The sequence below is a fragment of the Notamacropus eugenii genome, chromosome 4 (assembly GCF_028372415.1).
Source record: "Notamacropus eugenii isolate mMacEug1 chromosome 4, mMacEug1.pri_v2, whole genome shotgun sequence".
NCBI lineage: Eukaryota > Metazoa > Chordata > Mammalia > Diprotodontia > Macropodidae > Notamacropus > Notamacropus eugenii.
Window position 1 is genome coordinate 171976878 of NC_092875.1, and position 23045 is coordinate 171999922.

The following is a 23045-nucleotide window of genomic DNA, read 5'->3' on the forward strand; positions in this document are numbered from 1 at the left end:
ATGACTATTTTCTCCCAAGGTAAAATTGATTCATAGCCCACAGCTCAGACAGATTCTGCGCTAAGAGATATAATAGAAACAGAGACTATATAAAGACAAGCAGTCCAAGATGCCACATCCAAACCAACTGGAATCCCATTCTGGAATGTCTTACTTGTAAAAATAGACATGACCATCCTTCAATGAAGAAAGAGTTCAAAGGTAAAGTTAGGAAAGGTAGTCTTTATTAATAAAAACATGGAGCTTTGATTAAACACACATCATATATGACATACATCATGAAGAAAATACAAACAGGGTGAGAAGCTTTGCACAGTGCCCCTCTGAGGTGCCAAAGAGCTCCCCGAAGTCACCAACTTCTCCATTCAAATCAAGTCTAAGAACAATCAGCATAACATCAGAAACCAGAATAGGGAAAACACTCTTTAATACCCTGAATTATTGTCTCCCCTTCTCCCCCCCACCCAAGTCATCCAAATTGAAATCCAACTAAAAGCAAGTTTTTAGTGTGCAAATAATTTTCTTTTGGCCTAACAGTAACCTCAGTTCCTACAAGCGTACACCATGTCACAAGAGAGCATCCATTGCAGTCAAAAAAGACAGGAACATAAATGAGATCAGTAGACACTTAAAACTGGAAATCTAGAAAATGAGCAGGTTATTTATCTCTCCCCCCTTCCCCCCCTTTCTTGTTCTTTTGGCACTGAGAGGAAGCTCAGAAACTACAGGGATGTAAAGAATGACTCCCAGCAAATATGGTAAGAAGCAGACATCTTCAACTGTCCACTAGTCTTCTTAGCAATGCCAGGTATTTCAGAAATCCAGCTGATGCTGCGGAGAAAGAGTATCACTGGCAACCACTGTTTAAAACGGCATTTTGGGTTACGCATGATATTTAGATATTTAAAAACATACACACACATTTATGTACTTAAAAACTAACAACTCAATACTTTAACTTAAATAAAATTTCCTTTTTGGTTTGACAAAAATGCTCTTTTAAAAGGCAGGGTATTTTTGTAGTTGTTTTGGAGTGCAAAACTTTAACTGCATCCACTAGCAACTCCCTCCTCTACTGCTGCACTTGTGGCAAATAGCTTATATCTAGAAATGCCGGGTTCCATTGTTCCCTGTTCCCAAATGGCTCACCTTGAACACAGACCCTACAATGCACTGGATAGCTTCTCTTCTTATTCAGGGGTTCTTTTGTGGTGGCATTCAGAGGAACAGGGTCGCAACATCTTTTTAGGAAGAGGACGGGTACATTTTTTCATTCTCGGAGGTCTGCGTGCTTAAAAAGTCTGAGTTGGCATAAGGGAGTGGAGACCCCCTGGAAGACAGCAGCACCCAGCAGATGATGCCTACTGCTGCTCCCAAGTGCACCCAAGGCAGAGATTATACATCTGCACCCACAAAACTGCTGTCCTCTGCTTTAATACTTAAGTCCAGACCCATCAGAAGCATTATTATTCAAGCCAAAGTTAGAAACTTTCAAATGGCTTGGGTGGGTATTGAAGTCTTTCCATTTATCTTCCCAAAAAGACTAATCGTGTCTACTCATAGGTTGGGGTCATCGGTTTAAAAACAAAAAACAAAACCCAAAACAAAAAAACAACCACTTTCTATGAGGTAGCTGAGGTCAACTCCTAAGTCCACAGTACAAACAAAAGTGCTTAATCAATGCTCAGGCATTTATTAATGAACACTGTCCAGGTGCTTAATAAACACTTTCTTTGGACACAACGCACAGAACCCTACAGACACATAGGAATCCTGAGAGAAGCCTATTATAGAATGAGGGTGAAAAATAAACGTATGCATGGAGCAACCTCTGAGGTGGTCCTGATGACAAGGATGGTGCCTCATGGTCAACATCTGATAGTCAACATCCAGCAGAACTCAGCGGAATGAGCATCCTGCTCAAAAGGGCCCTGACCTCCCAGAAAGATGTGGCAACTACTTGGACCAGGCCAGGATGACTGGAGGATAGCTCTAAAGTCCCCCAGAACAAACCCTGGTCCTCCAGGGGCCACTGGCTCAAGGAGAGAAAACAATCTCTAGGGACCACTTTCCACTGATGTGCTTCTACCTCATCTCTCCATTCCCCTCTGGCATCAATTCCCCAAACTAGGCTCCCAGGGAAGAACACTGCTCCCTCTAGCTCCCCAATTTATATCCTTGAGTTCTTTTAAATGTCAGCTCACAATCATACAATGCTATTTTCTTCCAGAGAGTTTTGTTAATGAATGGCTTAGATACTTCTGCATAGAGGCCTAGACCCACAAAAAGCTACTCATGACTCTAATACTGGTGGTATTCTATATATGTATATATGTGTGTGTGTGTATGTATATACACATATGCACATACATACACACACATATATATACACATACACATGTATACAATAATTGTCATCATATATACAAAGACACACATTTGGGTACACACAATAGACACAGATATGTGTGTGCACACACACACACCCCTCCCTTCCACAGTAGTGTACTATAACTGAGCAGCATCCCTTTTGCAAAGCAAGCTAAGGCCAGGGCCACTTGGGGGAAAGTCTGAAATTGCAGGGCAAAGAGAGGATGCCCAGAGAATGAACATTTGCAGCAGGAGAAGCCCTCAATTCCTTCACCTCTACAAGTACCAAACCTCCGCCACCATCACCTCAGGCGGCCCTCTCGTCCCAACACCATATGGACTGCAAAGGGGTCCAGCACACCACAGTGCATACAGAAAATATGAAAAACAAGCAGGAAACAGAGGAGGAGGAGGAAAAAGAAGACTGCATCCCGTTGAGTTATGTCTCTGTAGTATAATTATTGCAGGTTAGCGACGGCAGGGTCGAAAAGCTATTCCACCGCCTCCCACTGGGATTCTGCTGGGGTGGTTCCGCACGTGCTTGCTCTTTGTAATTACCCAGAATGCTTTTGGCTTCTTCAGCATCCTTCAAAGGATTTTCTCCATACTCGTCTTTTAGCCACTGCCGAAACTGGGGAGGTTCAAAAACAAAACCATCAAACTCACACAGGGCCTGATAACTCCAACTGCTTAGATTTTCTCACACATCAATAGAGAGAAATGTGCCATACTCTCTACACACAGCAGTAAGGGCTTAATAAATATTTGCTGAATAAATACTACCACCCTGGTGCAGGTCCTCATCGTCTCAAGGCTGGATGACTGCAAGAGTCTTCTGGCTGCTCTTCCTGCAACTATTTCTCCCCACTCCACTGACAAAGTGGAGGTCTGACCATGTCACCTCCTCTCCTCAACAAACTCCAATGGCTCCCTATTACTTTCAGATCAAATATAAAATCCTCTGTATGACTTTTTAAAGCCCCTCATAACCTGCCCCCTTCCCACCTTTCCAGTCTCTTTTGATAGTTTACTTCTCTCAGTACTTACCAGTCAGGTCACATCGGCTTCCCTGATGTTCCTTCATATGCTACCATGCCTTTCTCAACCAATGCCTACAATGCTCCCCTGCCCTCACTGCTCCTCCTGCTTCTCCTCACTACTCAGTTGAAATATCATCTTTACAAGAAGCCTTTCCAAGTCCCTCAGAGGCCAGTTCCTTTCTTCTATGGTAATCTTCCTTTTAAACTTAAAAAATGAAGGATGAACACCACCACCACCTTCCATTTAGACCATACACATCTTGTATGTACATCACTGTCTGAACATTGTGTTCCCTACCAGAAGATGAGCTCCTTGAGGGACAGAGACCAATTCTTTCCCTTCTTTTGTACCCTCAGAGTTTAGCACAGTGCCTGGCACATGATGCGTGTTCACTGACTGACCAAATGATGGCTGGCTGCACCATCAGCTCTTCCAACAACAAAATGCTGAAGAAGGCATTATCCTTGAAAGGTTTAAGAGTGAAACCATTGAAAAAATCAAAACAAAGAGGTAATACCAACAACCTGAGTGTGAAAAAACGAGCATGTCAGAACTGGAAAAGGATGGAAAGAAGTGAGAAACCTGGAGCAAAGGAAGAAAGAAATGTTCCATAAGTTGTCCTCCCTATAAATTCAAAACAGAACGGCAATGCTGACAGATCAATGCCAAAAAGCTGATAGGGCTCCGAGTTCTCTAGTATAAGCTTTTGCAAAAGAAGACTAAGAAAAGGACTTCTCTACACCTGGAATTGTCAACACACTTTTGGGGTCTCACTGAATACCACTTCATAAACTGATTTTCCATTTCTAGTGCATTTCCATGCAACATTCCACTTCCCATGCAACAAATAACTGTATCTAAGTTAGGCTGTTCCCATAACCCTATCTGTTCCTAGGCTTACCTCACATACCCCCACTCCCCACTCTCCATGCAAGTCTTCTTTATTCCATAGGCCCACTACAATAGAAATGCTACTAAAGTAAGTATTGATCAGTCAGATTAGAATATGAGCCAGAGGGCTGCAGGGGCCCATAAGCCAAATACCCTCTGAGTATTAGGTCAGCAGCAAAAGCCAGGCAGGGAAAGAACACCACATGCTAGTTCAGTCACTGCTCCTCTCTGTGGGCCTTTGGGCAAGTCATTTCCCCAAATTAGAGCCTCACTTTCCTCATTTGTAAAATGAAAGGGTGGGGCTAAGAGATGACCTCTAAGGCTGTAGAATTATATGATTAATTATACAAAGGGTGCTCTAGAATTACATGATTCCATAGCTTTACGAGCAGAGCTTTTAAAGTACAGAGGCTTCAGCTGACACACATGGAAAGTTACCTGGTGGACTTCATTCTTTTCAAACTCCTGGAGCTGCTTCTGGAAACCCAAGTTGGGATTGGCACAAGACCTTCCTGCTCGAACCATGTGTAGTGCATCTTCCCAGCCAAAATCAGTAATTGTCATAATGTAAGCAACCACTAAGGTCACACTTCTGGAAACACCAGCCAGGCTGAAGAGCAAAGAGACAAGTGAGTCTGGGTGAGGTTCCAATTGCAATATTTTTTTTTTGAGGAAGGAGAATTTTTTTTTAATTTTTAATTTTTCTCAACTTTTATTTTCTCTTCCTCTTATCTCCCTCCCTTGGGGAAAAAATAAGTAAAAATGAAACCATTGTAACAAATATGTACAATCAAGTAAAATATGTTGGCCATGTCCAAAAACATATGTCTCCTATGTTCTGAGTCTGTCAGGAGATTGGTAAGAGTAATTCCTTAGCAGTTGCCTGGAATTGTGGTTGGTCACTGCACTAATCAGAGTTCTTAAGTCTTTCAAAATTTTTTTGTCTTTAGAAAGTGGACAACAGCATTGTATCATAGAAACTGAAGTCTTGATTTGCTCACTCCATTCTGCATCAGTTCATATGAGTCTTCCCAGGTTACTCTGAAATCATCCCTTTTGTCATTTCTTAAGAGTACAATGGTATCCCACTACATTCACATACAATCATTTTTTCAGGCATTCATTCCCCAAAAGATGGGCACTCCTTTAGTTTCTAGTTCTTTGCTACTACAAAGACAGTTGCTATATTTTTGTACATACAAGTTTTTTTCTGTCTTTCTCAGTGCACCCTGAGGTATAGATCTTGCAGTGGTATTGTCTGGCCAAAGAATATGGTTTAGTTTATTAAATCTGGGAGAACTATTTCCAAATCATTTTGGAATGGACCAAAGGGCTGGACCAACTCATAGCTCTGCCAACAGTTCATCAACATGCTTGTTTTCCTGTAGCACCTCCAACACCTGTCATTTTTTATCTTTTTTGGGGGTCAACTTTACTACTCTGATGGACATGATGAAGAACCTCGGAGTTGCTTTAATTTGCATTTCTCTAATTATTATGATTTGAAGTATTTTTTCATATAATTGCTGATAGCTAAGACTTCTTCCCTTGAAATCTGCCAGTTCATAGCCTTTGACCCCAACTGCAATAACAAGTCAAAGGGGAGGGAGCAACATGAACCCTACTCTCTGAGATTTACTAGTGAGCAGAAAAGCTTTATTCTGCCCCACAAACACATTACTGAAATGATACATATACACACAAACTCTATTTTCCAAGGGATTTGAATTAGAATCAAAGATGCTTCTTTTTCTTTTATGACCGATATTACATAAGCAACATTTTAGCTTAATTTGTCCAGTCTCTGCTGCTTCCTTGACCTCTGTTATGAAGCAGTTCGTGAACCATCAAGCATTTAAATGCATGAGAAAAGGACGAAATGTAAATACTACACATGTGGTTTCTGGAGGCATTTCTCAATAGAGCTGTGGTTTGTCACAAATTAAATGCATCCAACTTAATCTGTAAAAATGCTTTGAAGAACTAATGTTTTTACTGCTAGAGACGGAAGCCCTTCCATGCCTGTCATTTCATCCTCTCCTTTTTGTCCAAATTTTCCCAAATATTCTTCACAGAAGATGTGCTCAAAATAGACCTCTCAGGCTGGCCCATCTGTTTCCTCTCCTCCTTATTTTGGACAGCTGACCTCTACTGGTCAGACACATGTCTGATGCTCTGGCACAAATCCTTGATGGCCACAAACTCACACACACCATGCGGTCCTCTGGTTTACATGTCATTTTAATTCCAGGATACTCACCCTCCATGGTATCACCAGGAGAATATAAGTACAAAAGGTAGTCTTTTAGGGCAGGAATTAGTTTGGCATCATATAAAGGTCTATACCATTTTAAAAATGCAATACAGCCTGATTTCCTATAACCTGACTTCAAACCCAGTTCGTTATCCATCTCCAATGCATATTTAATATATAAACATCGATGGATTCATTCAATAAAATACTCATCTAGCTTTATAATATGGGCAAAATGTATCTGTTTTTCAGTGTGGATGGTTAGACTGCAATAAAGTACTATTTCACTAAGGAGGCTTTGAAGCATTCTAGTACTTGATTAATTATTATATTAATATTATTAATAATTATATTTATCACACAATGTCATCTGTAATGAGGAACACTTGGAGAATCTCATCATCCATAAAGGATCCTTCTTTTGCTCGGCCAGTCTTTCTTATGCCAGGGCACGTTCCGTTGGCAAACATCTTTGGTGAACCTGTACGACCTCGCTTTAACACCCTACTTACTGACTACTCTCAAAGGCAGTTCCTCTGCCTTTGCCTCCATTGAGGAACTTTGTATGGCTTTGCTTAAACAGCGCTTCATCAGTAGAGACCTTTCTAGAATGCATTTTGCTCGATGGATCCAAATAGTTTTACGAAGTCTCAACAGTGCAGGAGTATACCACTGCCACACCTCTTAAGCCAGAGACTTTAAAACCAAACATTTAATTACCTTCTCCTATGTGAAGGGCAGTTTAAAACACAGAAAAGTTGGCAGCTCAGCTAAAGCTGATGCTTCCCCAGGAGGTAATGTTATTGCAAGTACAAAGTAAGACTCCAGGAGAGTCCTAAGGAGGAATGTGAGGTAGGGACAAAATTCTAAATCCTAAAACGCAATTATTCAGAGGGCAGTCTGCCTGAAGTATTATGAATGCCAGGGACAACAGATGTAATTACATTCAAATACAGATGAAAACATACTCTAAAAGGCAAGAGTATATGGCTTTTTGATTACCTGCCATTTTCTAGTAATTCTATTGAAATCTCCATTTGCCCGTGTAATTAAAAGGTGAGTGAAGTCTGATTTTAAATTGAATATTAAGTCATATCTATTAAATATTTTCTAAAATAAATAAACAAATATGTCTTCTCAGAACCTATTCCAAAGCAACTAAGCTATCTGGCTTCCAGCCTTACTTTCTTTCTACTTCTGGCAAGGTGGAGCTACAATTAACATGGATACCACCCTCTGCCAAGAGGGAACTGTACATTTATAAAGCACTGTTCATTCACTAAGAAGTACCATTTTACTCTTAAACAGAAACTTCATTCCAGACATCTCAAAAGAAGGTGGAGCTCTCATCCCATGAGAGTTAAGAAGTGTCCAATATTTCCTCTGCTTTCAATAGACAGAAAGGCTCTGTGCAAAAATTGTCACTGAACTGACAAATGAAGTCAAGTAATGATAGGAGGCATGGTCAGGGGAAACAGCAAGGGCAGCCAGATGGTACAGTGGATAGAGTGCTGGGCCTGAAGTCAAGACAACTCATCTTCCTGAGTTCAAATCTGGCCTCAGACATTTACCAGCTGTAGGATGCTGGGTAAGTCACTTAATCCTGTCTGCCTCAGTTTCCTCATCTGCAAATGAGCTGGGAGAAGGAGATGGCAAATCACTCCAGTGTCTTTGCCAAAAAAAACCAAACCCCAAACCTAAACGGGATAACAAAGTCAGAAACAACTGACTAACCACAATAATGGGAAATAGCAATTTAGTTCAAGTTAAACAAAAGGCTATGATGCTATTTTTTGTAGTAACTCTAACTAGATACATGACTGTGGGAAGGTCACTGAGTCTTTCCAGGCCTCAGTTCCCTAATCTGTAAAGAGACTGACAATACTTGGAGGGCTATCTACCAAGCTCTTGGCAATCCGCTAATCACCATAAAAATGTTGAGCTATTACTGCTATGATCTTGCACATGCAGGAGGGGCGGAGTCAAGAGCTATGATGAAATTTCTTTTTTCCCAAGTACTGCTGTTGAGTCACATCTGACTCTCTGACTCTTCATGACCCCACAGTTGTGGTTTTCTTGTCAAAGATAATGGAGTGGCTTGCCATTTCCTTCTCTGACTCATTTTACAGATAAGGATACTGAGGCAAACTGGGTGAAGTGACTTGCCCAGGGTCACACAGCTAATATCTGAGGCCAGATTTGAACTCAACTCTTCCTGACTCCAGGGCCAGCATACTGTGTGACCAAGCTGTCCCTATTATTTATCTATAAAGTACACACTAATACTCAACCTCATTACTGTGACTGAATATAGTATATAGTATCTGTAATATAAAACTGGGAACTTTCTTTCATGTTTCCAAGATAAAATATTTTGAAAATATGTTTAAATCCACCTTAGTTTACTGATACCTGTTATATAATAGGTCTTTCCCCCTCTTTCATTTCTAATATAGATATACACACACACATACATGTGTGCATGTAGCTACTAGTAAAACAAACCAAACTTTGTTAATACAACCATCAAAAACAAATAAATAAAACATTTTATAATTAGAGAATCTGTAGAAAATAACCCAGTGGTATCTTAGTAACACAATACTAAAAAAATGAAACACTTCCACGTGGAACAAAAATTCCCCAGCAGAAGGATGGAATAGTGTCTAAAGGCCATTCAGGTTTCAGGGCAGAAACTCACAACCCAAAGCTAATCGACTAGAATGCTAAGGGAAAGATTAGAAAGAGCGATTTCTTTGGTCAAGAAACCTCAAGGGTCCAAACAATCCCCAATTACAACTCAGGATGAAAAACAATTGGAATCCCGGGTGCAGTCTTTGGTGAAGGAAAACATCAATTAAGACAAATGTATAAAATAATAGGAGGGGAAAGGAAGAGGGGAGAATAGCAGAATATTTAATTCAACAAGAATTTATTAAGTGCCTGCTATGTGCCAAGCACTATGATAGGCAATGCGGAGAAGAAAAGGGTAAAAATGAAAACAGATGATTATTTGGGTTCAAAGGAATGCTGGAGATCTTTCAATCCAATGAACTAATTTTCAAAAGGAGGAAACGGAGGCTTAAAATCATTTAAATGATTTTGCCCAAACTGACCCTCCTCCTGAGCCCCAGGGTCCAGGGCTATTTCTGCTGTCTCCCAATATTCAGGATTCATGTACAGGTAGAAACTCTAAGGAATCAAACTGATAATTATATGGAAAAAACAGGTGGTCAGAAAAAATGAACTGGTGAAAGTAACAAGAGTATTCTTAGGTAGTAGATATACGTACCAGTGTACAAGACAGCCCTCACCTCTAAGCCGGCATTCATGAATGAACCTGATACTCTCTTTAAAATGTCTTGTCCTGGAGAGGGGAGAAAAAAACAAGACAGGCAAGCAGTAAATCTCAACGTTTAAGCAGCCTCTGAGTAAAAGAAACACCTAACTGAAGCTTCTTACAAAATCTCAAAGAGGTAAACCATCTCTGTAAAGAATATCAAGGAACATGTGTAACCCACAAGAATGCCAGAGATTTTAGAAGCCCCTAATGTTGTTTTCCTGTTTTCCACAGAACAATGGGATCTATGGTGTCCTTCCGGTCCACCCTAAGAACCCAAGCCAGAAATTCATGTCAAAGAACCCTGCAGATGTGCTCACCAGACCCTTACTGCCAAGTCTAACGGTGACAAATATAATGTTAACACAGACTAAGCAGGGCCATTCATTTATGCTGCCATAGGGAACAGGCATAGAGCTTGGCTCTCAAATTCCTAAAAATCAGTTTGTGTGTGAGTGTGAGACCTGGGAGTCAGAGGTGGTGGTTGTTGTTTAGTTCTTAGTCGTTTTTCACTCATGTCTGACTTTTGGTGATCCCATTTGGGGTTTTCTTGGCAGAGATACTGGAATAGTTTGCCATTTCCTTCTCCGGCTCAATTTACAGGGGAGGAAACTGAGGCAAACAGGATTAAATGACTTGCTCAGGATCATACAGCTAGCGACTGTCCAAGGTCAGATTTGAACTCAGAAAATCGAGTCTCCTGACTCCAGGCCCAGAGCTCTATGTTAGCTCTGCCCCCAGAGTTGGAGGAACTGAGTTCAAAACCCAGAACTGATAAGAGACTAGACCAGGCATCTCCAAACTCTTGTCAGAGGTCCAAATATGGCCCACTCTGCTTTTTTGTATGGTCTATGAGCTATGAATAGTTTGTCCACTTTAAAACATAATAAGACTTTAATTTAAAAATGAACAAAACATTCTTTACTCCCTCTGAGTTGGCACAGTTTGCCAACCCCTGGAATAGATGGCCTCTGCAGTCCTCTTCTGCCTCAAAATCTATAATCTTATGTCCATTCGAATGAACAAAATCTTAAGTCATATGGAATTCTCTCCAACTCTGACCAGCTTTAACTGTACAGTCAAATGGGTCATCCTTCAGAATGGCATCCACAGAGGAAGGATAAGGGGCATATGTGACCTGTGCAGTTTTTGAAAACTACCTTCCTTGACCCACCATCCCATCCCTACTATTGGAAACTTGAAATTCCCTGCATGCTACAACTTCCTTTGCTATGCCTAGTCTTAGCTCAGTTTACTTGCTATTAAGAACCACACCTTGTGACTCTTGCAGAGAGATCAAAAATCTTGGGGTATATGTAACTGCTGCTGAAGATACATCTTGTCCCATCCTCCCCCTACTATAATGCCAACTCAGTAACAGAAAACACATTTTTTTAAAAAGCAAGGACACTTTTGGGGGTGAGTTGTATTTTGTAATATACTGTAAGACTACCCTGAGCAAGCACTTCCTGAGCATCTAAGCCCTGGGGAAAGAAAAGGCAAAAATATAATACCTGTCCTCAAGGAATTTAAGTTCTAATGGGGGAAATACGCAAATAACTACTTATAGAAGACCTATAGTGTAATAAGTAGAAGGTAATCTCTGAACCTGCCATAGGCTCCTTTAGCCTCTGGACAGAAAGATCAGGAAAGACCTCCTGCAGAAGGTAAGATGGGCTATTTAGGCTGAGTCTTAGAGGAAGCTAAGGGGAGGCGAGGAGGGAGCACCCTCCAGGTATGGAGACCAGCCAATGAAAAGGCAGGAAGCTCCCAGATGAGATGGAATATTATGTTTAAGGAGCAGCCAGATGGCCCCACATGGTGGCCATGGGGAGGGAGTCAAGTGTAAGAAGGCTAGAAAGGACAAGGAAGGGTCAGAATGTGATGTTTTCAGAACCACTGTGCTGTCCTGCCTGGCACAGGGCAAGAGGAAGGAAAAAAACTCCAGAAGGACAGAACTCAGGAGTGAAAAAAAACCTCAATCAAAAACCAAATAATAGAAGATATTCAACTGACAATATCCCAATAGAAAGTCAATTGACATGGGGGCAGCAGTGGATAGGAAAAAGCCAATTTCTTTTTATAGATACACACATGGACACAGCTATAGACACAAAGGTATATCTGTGTGTGTATATATGTATGTATAACTAATAATTATACGTATCATAAATGTGGTGCTTTAAAGTCTTCAAGGACTTTTTCATACACTTTAAAATTTTATTTAAGCTTCACAACAGCTCTATGGGATAGGAAACAGGTGGGGAAACTGAGACTCAAAGGGATTAAATGATTGGCCATCATCACATAGCTACAAATATAAAGGGCGGGATTTGAATTGAGAGTCTTCTTGACTCTCATGTCCAGCACTTGACATACTACGCCATACTGCCTCTCTACGTTTATACATGCATGTATATATGCCTGTAACCAACACCTGTGGAGCATTAACATATTCCACCCAGTGGAGAGTTTAAGGTAGAACTACGAAGTCCAACCTTTGCCTCTCAATTTCTCTCATTAACAGAGGCCTGGAAAACGATGCTGTGGCTATTTGCAAACCTATAAACGTTAATCAGAAGTGAATGAAAATAGTTTAACCTCTCTCCCTCTCAGGTATGAACCAGTACTTAAAAGGACAGTGGACTCTCAACAGAAAAATGCCTGCCTGCCTGCCTTTCGGTATCCTAGTGAACTAGGTAAGATTCTGCCCCTACATCTCCACATTCTCTAGGGTAGTACAGTGTAATGGGAGGAGCAGTGGAATTGGCATAAAGGGGCATGGGTTCGAATCCCAGTTCGATTTAATTCACATCTTGGGGGAAGGCATTTCTCCTCTCTGGGCCTCAGTTTTCTTCTTTGTACATTTCAAGAGATTGGACCAGATGCTCTTTAAGGCTCCTTCCAGCCCTGAATCCTAGGATCCTGTTCAGAAAAGCCCTTACCTCTCACCCTGTCCACCTCACTATCACCTCCCTCCTACCCACCCCCAAACCTCCAGGTCTGAGCCTCCTTCCCCTTCTTTGTGGTATACTTTTCTGGCAGAGGGGAGATCTGGGTCAATGATAAGGGGCATGCAAGAACAAACCAACAAGAAAAATCAAGAAATGACAATCATTTAAGCAGAAATAAAAGAGCCTAACGACGCACAGATGACAAAGTCACATTCAAAGTTAAACACTCATCGAAAATACACCTACTACCATGTTCCTAGACGAGGCCCTCCAAAATCTACAGCAAGGAGTAAGCCTCTAACTACAGTGATGACGATGACCTGGTCCTTTTACTGAAACCTTAGAGTGGAGACAATTTCTTACATCTGGTTCTTACACCTGCACTCCCCAAACCACCCACACTGTGAAACCCAGCTTCTTGAAGCTTATTTTTGGGTACCATGTGTATTAAAGTCACGGCCTCTCTCATATGTTATAACCAAGGGGGTAGGGGGTGGGGGGTCACAGTCAACAAGGCAGCATCTCCCTGAGTCAGTGCAAACTGAGCTTGGTCAAGACCAGAAATGAGGAAGGAAGCCTGGGATCATAGGATCCCAGGCATATTAAAACTGGAAGGCCCTTGAATGAGGAGTCATCTTGCCAACCTCTTTGCTTTACAGATGAGGAAACTGAGGCCCAGAAAGGCCAAGTGATTTGTCCAAGGCAGTATCAGAGTCAGTCATCAAACTCAAGCCTAAACCCTAAGCTCATTGTACCATCCCACTTCAGCCTACAGGGGGGTCTACCATGATAGATGAAAAGGTATGACCAAGATTATATGGTGGAGCTCAGAATCTTTTCCATCACTTGGTTATAATGTAAGGCAGCATCTGGGACCCAATAGTCAGGACTCTTTGGCAGGACGACGTGCTATGTGGTTTCTCCATACCTACTAAACAGCTAACAAACAGAAAATGTTAGGGAGGGAAATGTTCAACCAGTACCTATGACTCACAACCCAGCTAGGCATTAGATTATTTTAGCCTAACCAGGAGCTATATTCCTAGAAATGCCTTTTTCAAGAAAATCAGGAGGTGGAAAATCATGTTATGATTTTGGTGCAGACCTCTGTTATTTGTGTGTCTCAGAGCAGGGTATTTCCAGGGAAGACTATGACATAAGACCAAGCGATGGTCATTAAACCCCACTCTCCTCCACCCTGGGAAAAACCCCAAACCTCAAATGATCATTATTACTTAATTCCAATTTGGAGCAGAAACACAGACTGCCAGCACAACACCTAAAGGCAAGGTTCCCCTTTTTGTCACTCATCTGACCAGCAGTCCACTTTTAGGGCAATGAGAAGTCTCATGGAAAAAGCAGCGAGCATGCAAGAGGACACTGGGTCCCAGAGAGGGAAACGTCTTCTTCAGGATCTATGGCTATCTGTACTATCTGCACAAGTCCCATGAAGCGCAAAATGGAAAACAGTATCTGGAGAAATCTGCATAAAACATCCATCAACTCTCTGTCACTTAAATCTTTTTTTTAATCTTATTTTTATTTTTTAAGAATATTTACTGGTAAGATCAAAACTGGACTTGGTAAAGACACAATTTAAGAAAGCTGACAAATCCGGCTTGCAAATAATTTTCAACATTTTCTGATCAGTTAAAATCATAAACTTTGTAATAAATTTAGCAAAAGGGTCCTTTCTCTTCAGTCTTCTATCTTGATACACACATATGTACATATATACATATAAGTATATATTGAGCATATATATACAGATATATACATACATGCTTTTTTGTATATGTATGTATATGTGTATATAAAAATACATACACACACACACCCAGTCTCTTTTCTGAAGTTCACTTCTATATCACTATCTAGTCAACGCTTCAAACAAGATATGTCTCCCCATGCATTTCAAACTCATCAAGTCCAACACACACACACACACACACACACACACACACACACACACACACACACACACACACACAGCCTCTCCCACTCCAAACTTCCCTATTTCTGCCCAGGGGAACACTACTATCTTCACTCACCCAGATTCACAACTTCCAAGTCAACCTTGGCTCTTCTTTCCCTCACTCCACACAAAATCTAGTGCTAAGATCCACAAGATCTTTTCCATAAGTACCTTTTTCCCCCAACTCACAAATCTACTACTCTCATTTTGGCCCTTAATACCTCTTGTTTGGATTACTGAAGAAGCATCCTATCTGGTCTCCCTGACGCGATGTATTACCTCCCCACTCCAATGTATTTTTTTCATGGCTACTTAAGGAATATTCCAAAAGTAGGGTCTGACTATTCATGTTCACTGCTTAATAAACTTTAGTAGCTGAATTAGACTAAATTAAATCTAGAAACAAATGGGAACTCCTCTGTTTTGCATTTAAAGTCCTTTGCAATCTACTTTCCCAGTATTTTAGATCATTTGCTTTGTACACTCTCTGATCCACTCAAAGTGGTCTTCTTGTGGTTCCTATTAGTTGGGCAACAAGCATTTATTAAGCACTTACTGTGTACCAGGCACTGTGCTAAGCACTAAGAATATAAATACAAGCAGAAACACAGTTCTACCCTCAAGGAGCTTACACTCTAATGAGGGAAGACAATACAAAAAAGGAAACTGAAGCAGGGTGGGGAGAGCCACAGTAAGTAAAGTTTGGAGTGCAGTCTTGACAGGAATGAGATATGGCTGGCCCGAAAGTCCTCTTTAAATGGAGGTTCTGGAAGAAGTCATAGAATCAGACGGAGAGGCCCGAGGGGACGAAGAGCTTCCAACGTGGTGGTGCTGTTCATTCCTTGTTCTCCAAGAGGACCAATTGCACCAGGAGGGTGATGTCTTGACTTGCTTTGTGAGTTGGACTTAAGTGAGGCAGAGCTGTGCAAAGTCATCAGCCTCGCTCTCTCCTCCAGTCACTGGAGTCTAGTGGCAAGACATAGGTCACAGTGATGGGCAATGAGACCTTTCCTGATTCCCCTCTCCTCCCCCAGCTGCTAGTGCTTGCCAAATTACCCATTTATATGTATGTAAGTTGTACACAATGTCTCCCCCTGTGGAACACAATTCTTCTCCCAGCCTAGCCATCTTGTGCTGCAGCCTATTTGCCCTATCCTTAGGGGATACAAGCATTTCTTTCCGTCATCAGTACATTTTCATCAAAGTTCAATACCAGAAAACACAGATGAGCAAAATCTCTTCCGATGCTGCCACCGTTAGGCTGTGCTTCAGCTAGACGGATGTGTTTTCTTAAGTCACACAATCAGCCATATTTCCTGGCACCCTTCTTTCCTGGTCCACTATCCCAGTGGCTCACAGAACTGAGGTAGTCCCTCAATGGCTTTGCCAAGCCTAGTGAGGGGCACTGAGACTGCGCCTCCGAGTGAGACCAGAACCACACAGCGCCGACAACTGGAAGGGCCCTTGGAGTTTATTTAGTCAGATCCTGTTTTTCCACACATAAAAGGGAGACAAGGAAGCAGCCCATAGACCAGCACGGGGCCAGACAACTCAGCAATCCTTTAACTTGCTCCAATTTGAAAGCAGAAAGTGTCAAGGGATTTCAACATTGCACTTTGGGACTGAAGAGATTGGTAGTTTGACCACTCTCTTGATGGCTGGTAGTTGCTCAAACCTTCTTCTTCTTCTTCTTTTTTTTATCATGGTCATTGCCTTTCTTATCTCAATTTTTTTTTTTTATCATACACTTAATAATCAAGAAACACAAACAGAAAAGAAAAGAGAATTGTATAAGAAAGTATGTACATCTCTTATTCATGGTTTGTTTTTTAAAGCATTCATTCAACTTAACATAACAGTAACAAAACCAAGGTTTTTGTCTGTCTCTTTCTGAGCTTCCTTCTGCTCTTTTCTTGGTATTTTTTTTACTGTTTCATTTTCTTTCATTTCTTCTTGTTTTGTGGCATTACTATCACTACCCACCGACTCTCCCTCCCCCATACAGAAGAGGTCCCTCCCTCCCTTCTACCACTTCTACTTCCCAAAGACTCTCTCCACCCCGTGCCAGCCAACAGAAACCTCCTTCATAACAAACGTAAGCAGGTAAACAAAATAAATCCATCCATGGCCACATGTGACATGAATGCCTCCTCTGGGGCAGCAAGATAGCACAGCAGAGAGAGTGCTGGGCAGGAAGTCAGGAAGACTCGTCTTCCTGAATTAAAATCTCACCCCACACACTTACAAGCTGTATGACCCCAGACAAGTCACTCAACTCTGCTTGCCTCAGTTTCCTCATCTGTAAAATGAGCTGGAGAAGAAAATAGTAAAACCACTCTAGGATCTTTGCCAAGAAATCCCAAATGGGGTTACAAAGGGCTGGTCATGACTAAAATGACTGAGCAACAACCAAGTCCACAAGAGGCAGGAGAGGCATACTTTACCATCAGTCCTCTGAAGTTATCATTTAACTGGCATTCACCAGAATTCCAAAGTCTCTCAATGTTGCTTAGTCATTGTGTAAATAATTCTCCTTGTTCTGCTTATTTGCTTAATATCAGTTTTATTAAGTCTTCACAGGCATTCTTCATTATTCACAATTAAGGCATATTCATTTAACACTATTGGTTCAACCATTTCCCAATCAAAGGGCATCCACTTTCCTTCCAGTTCTATTTATTCTACAAATAATTCTGCTTTAAAAGCAGTGTATATATTCAGTATAAGGACCTTTCCCTCTGCTGCTGACCACTGTGGGTTACATTCATTTTAACATTTTTATTATTAACTTATATAGACAGCATGCTCATTGTATTTGTAGATGACATACAACACAACACTGTACTGGGCACTGTTACTGCTTGTCTCTTGTTTTCCAAGAGGACCAGTGACATCACAGGGTGATGTCTTGACTCATGCATGAACTGAATTTAAGGGAGGCAAAGTTGCACAACGTCATCAGCTTCATCCTCTCTTCCAGAGTCATCCAAGTCCGATGGCGCAAGACAAAAGTCAAAATGATGAGCAATGGTCCAAGATACAGTGGATGCCTTGGTGTCTGGGATGTCTGACTAAGTTTAAGCATTCCATAACATCTGCTAAAGCCAGCTTCATGGCTGTTGGATCAAACCGTTCTCATCTGCCCATTCCTCTGGGGAAGTCTTCATAGGCTTGGGGTAGATGCCTCTCTAACTTGATAACAGCTTTATGCTACAGCTTTTTGGAGTCATAGCTGAGAGCTGGGTGATGGTGGAGACCAAAGGCAAGATAAGGAGACCCACAAAGGTCTCTGGCTAGCCCTCCAGTCCTCCCTGAACACTCTATATACCCCATACAAGGGGCACCATGCACTGAAGTGAAAGACACAAAGACAAATAAGACACAGTCCCTACCCTCATGGACTTTATAATCTAATCTAGTAGATAATAAACTGAAGTAAATTCATCAGGTATGGAGAAAACACACTGCCTCAGTAACCACTGTGAAATAAGATTTTCAATATAATCTCTCTGTACTACTACAACCCAAACCAAATATGGGGAAAAAGACAAAAGGAAACCCTGAAAAACTTAAGAGACCTATTGAAGCCTGGTGCTAAATGCTATAAGTACACCAAGGTTACAGATTTCATATTCGGAACTGAATCAAATTTTCTTAAGGTGCACACAGGAAAAATTCCCTTTCTAATATTTAAATATAAATTACTGTGCAGACATTCAGGATATATATTGTAGACATTCTGGCATATATTAATGTAACTAATTAAATCTAATACTTGTGACATGATAATAATGATGACAGTATTTATTTAGCACCTACTATATGCTAGGCACTTGTGTTAAGTGCTTTACAAATACTATCTTATTTGACCTTCACAACAACCATAGGAAGCAGGTGCTATTACTATACCCATTTTACAGTTTAGGAGACTGACTTGCCCAAGGTCACACAGCTAGTAAGTGTCTGAGGCTGAATTTGAACTCAGGTCTTCCTGACTTTAGGCATAGTACTCTATCCACTGCACCACCTGGCTGGATAGAGCACTGTATCTGGAGCAAGGAAAAAAGACTTGAGTTCACATCCTGTCTCAGACGCTATGTGACCCTGTGGAAAAAAAAACCACCTAATTTTGTTGTCTGTAAAATGGGGATCATAAAAGTATCTAGTTTACAAGAATGGTATGAGTATACACATACACAACGTGCCATATAAGTAATATACAATATGTTTTATATAACAAGTGGTTTTATATATACATATATACACATGTGTATATATGTAAGTTTAGTACACCTATATGTATATATTAGATATATCAACACTTTATAAACCTCAAAACAATAGTTATTACATTATGAATACAACTTTTTCTTGTGTGAGAAAAGGAAAAAGCAAATATTTCTAAAATTCTCATGCCCTCTATCTCTCCACCACATCATGTAATACATGCAGTCACTGACATGACTAGCTAGTTGGAAAAAATACACAAAAGAATCAGCTATCAATTCATTCTTTCCTTCATCTCCTTAGCTCTGAGGTGTTCCTGTTAACATTCTTCCTCCCGTGTCCTTTCCCCCCACCCCCAACTTGGGTTTATGAGGTTATTTAACTCTGAGAACTTGAACTTTCACATTTCCTGATTCTGAAGAACAAAATATTGGCAGAACTGAGGTAAAACTCTGAAGTCTTACTGTTATGTCATCTTGGGTTTCTGCATTTTAAGTTGCTGGAAGGATTTGGGGAAATGATTAGGGACTAAGGCAAAGATAACAGACTTAAATGACCTTTAGATAATCACCCTCCCCAGGCAGCAAATAGCAGCTGAAAAACCATGAAAAACCATGAAAAAGAGGCAATAAAACATTAAACATACCTTCAAAGGTCAAATTATGTTGCAACCAGCTTAATAACAATCTCCTTTGGCCTAAGGTTTGTTGGAATTTTGGGAGATGAGAAAAAGTGCAGGACAGAAGAAACGAGGGGGATGGATATCAGATGGCATTCAAAGGTGGAAAAACCCTAATCCTTCATCTCCTTCCAACTGGAAAGCAGAGAAAGTAAAAGGACTTTGACATTTCATTTTGAGATTGGAACTGAAGAAATTGATAATCTAACAATGGAGAAAAAGGAAGAGTCAGACTAAGGAAGAGAATGTTAACAAGTAATAGTCTATTTCTAATCATTAGAAAGGTTGTGCTGCTTCTTTATCCTACCACTTGTGTGAAAGCTATTTATCAGCTTTTCTAGGCATGCTTTAATGGGTATATCATTATATATACTGCCAATGCTGTGTGGATTATACTAGTAATTACAAAGGGAATCATGGTATTCATTCCATAGATTCAGAGTCAATAGAGGACCATTGGTACAATGGATAGAGTGATGGACTCGGGAGTAAGAAAGACCTGACTTCAAATCCTGCCTCAGACCCTTAGTGGCTCTGGGACTCTGGGAAATTCACATAACCTCTCAGCCTCAGTTTCCTATTCTGTTTACAGGGATAATAATACTGCCTGCCTCACAGTTAAAAGGTCAAATGAGACAGCAGATATAAAGTGCTTTGCAAATCTTAAAATACTATATAATGCCAGTTGTTATTGGCATTAGCAATATTAACTAAAAACACATCGACAGGTGTTACGCAGCTGTTTCTAATTCTTCGTGATGCCAGTTGGAATTTTCTTGGCAAAGATGCTGGAGTGGTTTGCCATTTCCTTCCAGATACCATTTTACATATGAGGAAACATGGGTTAAGTGACTTGCCTAAGGCCACAAAGCTAGTAAGTATCTGAGGCAGGACTTTTTGAATACAATAAAACTTCATTTTCAAATGTAAACATTCTTAGCTCATGGGCCCTACAAAAATAGGTGGGCTACATCTGGCCTGCAGGTCATAGTTGCTAATCCCTGACACAGACTATTTGAGTGTAAACATTTCTATAGAGTCTAAAAAAAAATACTCAGGGTATTTCATAAGTTGTGTATTAACACTACCAGGCACCTATATAGATAGCAAAATAACAACAATATTAATAAACTGAATTAAAATGGAGTACAGTAATGTAAATTGAAAAGATCAGTAAAAGGAAGCTTGAATAAATGAAACCAACAAAAATAGTCTCAGAGAGCAGATAATGAAACACAGATCTCCCGACATGGCTGAGGATGACAGGGACATAATATATAAAATCAGAAGTGGTGACTCTCTTGGATGTTTTTACATTTCATTGTTTTTCTTTGCCTCCAGGGAAGAGTCAAAGGTCAGGGGTGAAAGGCTGATGTCAAAAACAAAAAGCTTCAATAAAACGTTTTTAAAATAATCTCAGTAACCTGTCTATTACAAGGTGAATGGAAACATGATAGAACAGTTGCTTTGTGTATTATAGGCTACAGTGTGCATGATTTCACTCTGATTACTGATGGCTTAAAAATTCAAATTTTAACTGTTGTTTAATTTACAAAAAGTCACTTTTTCTGCATTAGATAAATTATGTTCTTTCCTTCCTCCTCAAATGAAACAGAAAACTATCCGTTCACACGGGACTTCAAAAGGAAGACAGTAAATCTTTCTGGTTATACCAATCAGCTGTAGAGTTGTTCTCTCTGCACATCCTTCCTCCACACACAAACCCTACACATTAGCATTGCTATAAACACATTATCTACTACCACTTGAGACCCTAATGTGAACTCTCATCCATTCACCATGGTGGAATTACGCAGGAAGGCAGGCGATCAGATACAGTGCAACCTGTTTAGATCGCTGATGTGTAGGTGAATATGTATGGACAGGAAATGACTCACACCCAATAAGGGAATCATATAGGATTATCAGGCTTTTCTTGTGCTTATGGTTCAAGACTATGATTTGACAAATAGTGGATCTAAACCCACGTAATAACAAAGCAAATTCACACACTGGCCTTATATGTTCATTATCACTTAATGAACTGTCTCAGATAAGCGAACTCTTATGGCTGATGGCTCACACCAGCCCTCTCCTTCAAGACCTGATTTTTTTCAAACCATTTTTGATCAAAATCTTTCTCTAAAATGTACCACACACTCCCCTGCCTTATCAGAATGTTCTGAACAGAACTTCACCTTTTCCTGCTGATACAGATGCATCATGATGAATGCCAAGTTGCCAAGAGGTGAGACAGTAATGCCCTCAGTGGTTCCCAAGAGGGTTGCCTGACCTTCTAAGGTTCAGGCCTCTTTACAGATGGGGATTCTGCCAAAGATTGCATAATGAAAATCAGAGAAATAGGTTCATGAGCACGGCAGAATCTCTTGAGATTAGAGAAACACTAGCCAGCTAAAAATAGCCACCAAAAACATCAGCCAGAACACTGCTATGATCTTCAGAGAAACTCAGAGCTGTACTTCCTTCCGTATAGAGCATGGCCTTTCAACCACTTCTGTTTCTCAGCACAGCTAGTTACCAGGGAAGTGCTGAAAACCTCCCTCCCTTCACTCCTTCCAAATCCAGGGTTTACGTGGATTGTGGGAGATCAATGATTGGATTTCTTCTTCCACCAAGGCAGATGCTAGGTAATGGGACAATTTCTCTGCTAAAAATCAAGTTAGAGGTAAAAAAAAAAAAAACAAACCAGATGGGTCAAATTCTCCTTCTACTTTCTCCCACCTACCCATGGCTCCTCTCTTCCTGACTACAATGCCATCCTAGTCACTTTTCTTTAAAATGTGCGTATGTGTGTGTTTATAGAAATAGCACAGCATAGTGAATAAACAGACAGCTAACCTTGGAGCTAGGAACCATCCTGACTGTGTGACCCTGGGCAGGTCATTTAACATCTTAATGCTCTAGGCAATCTCTAAGATACAAAGAAGGTAATCACTTGCACCAGTAAAGCTTCCTCATCCCTATAACCATCCTAGGTCTGATGCCTATCCCTATATGTATGCTGATTCCTATCCCTATATGTATATGTGTGTGTAGTAACACACACACACACACACACACACACACACACACACACACACACACACACACACACACACACCTTCCCCCACCCCCCCAGCTTGCAGAGTCCATAAGCTACTGTCCAGTCTGTAGTCTTTCTATCCCAAGGGCTTCACTGAAATTGTGAAAGACTGACATGGAAGTATTTGATAATCTTTAATGACCATTTGTATCCACAGTAAAACACAGAAATTAGAATATTAAATTTGTATAACTGCTATTGATACCATCAA

At 40.7% G+C, this 23045-nt stretch overlaps 1 protein-coding gene across 12 annotated transcripts in view; it reads right to left on the reverse strand.

The window, feature by feature from the left end:
* Window positions 1-202: 202 nt before the first annotated feature.
* Window positions 203-23045, reverse strand: part of DUSP22 (dual specificity phosphatase 22) — a 75243-nt gene continuing 52400 nt past the window's right edge. For 8 of the 12 annotated variants that reach the window (XM_072603669.1, XM_072603664.1, XM_072603670.1 and 5 more), the window contains 3 exons: window positions 9849-9923; window positions 4741-4912; window positions 203-3001 (listed from right to left, as the gene is read on the reverse strand). In XM_072603669.1, coding sequence (XP_072459770.1) covers window positions 2810-3001; window positions 4741-4912; window positions 9849-9923 — 439 coding nt within the window. In that variant the 3' untranslated portion in view covers window positions 203-2809. The remainder of the gene's footprint in view (window positions 3002-4740; window positions 4913-9848; window positions 9924-23045) is intronic. The other 4 variants (XM_072603665.1, XM_072603666.1, XM_072603671.1 and 1 more) reach the window with 4 other exon arrangements.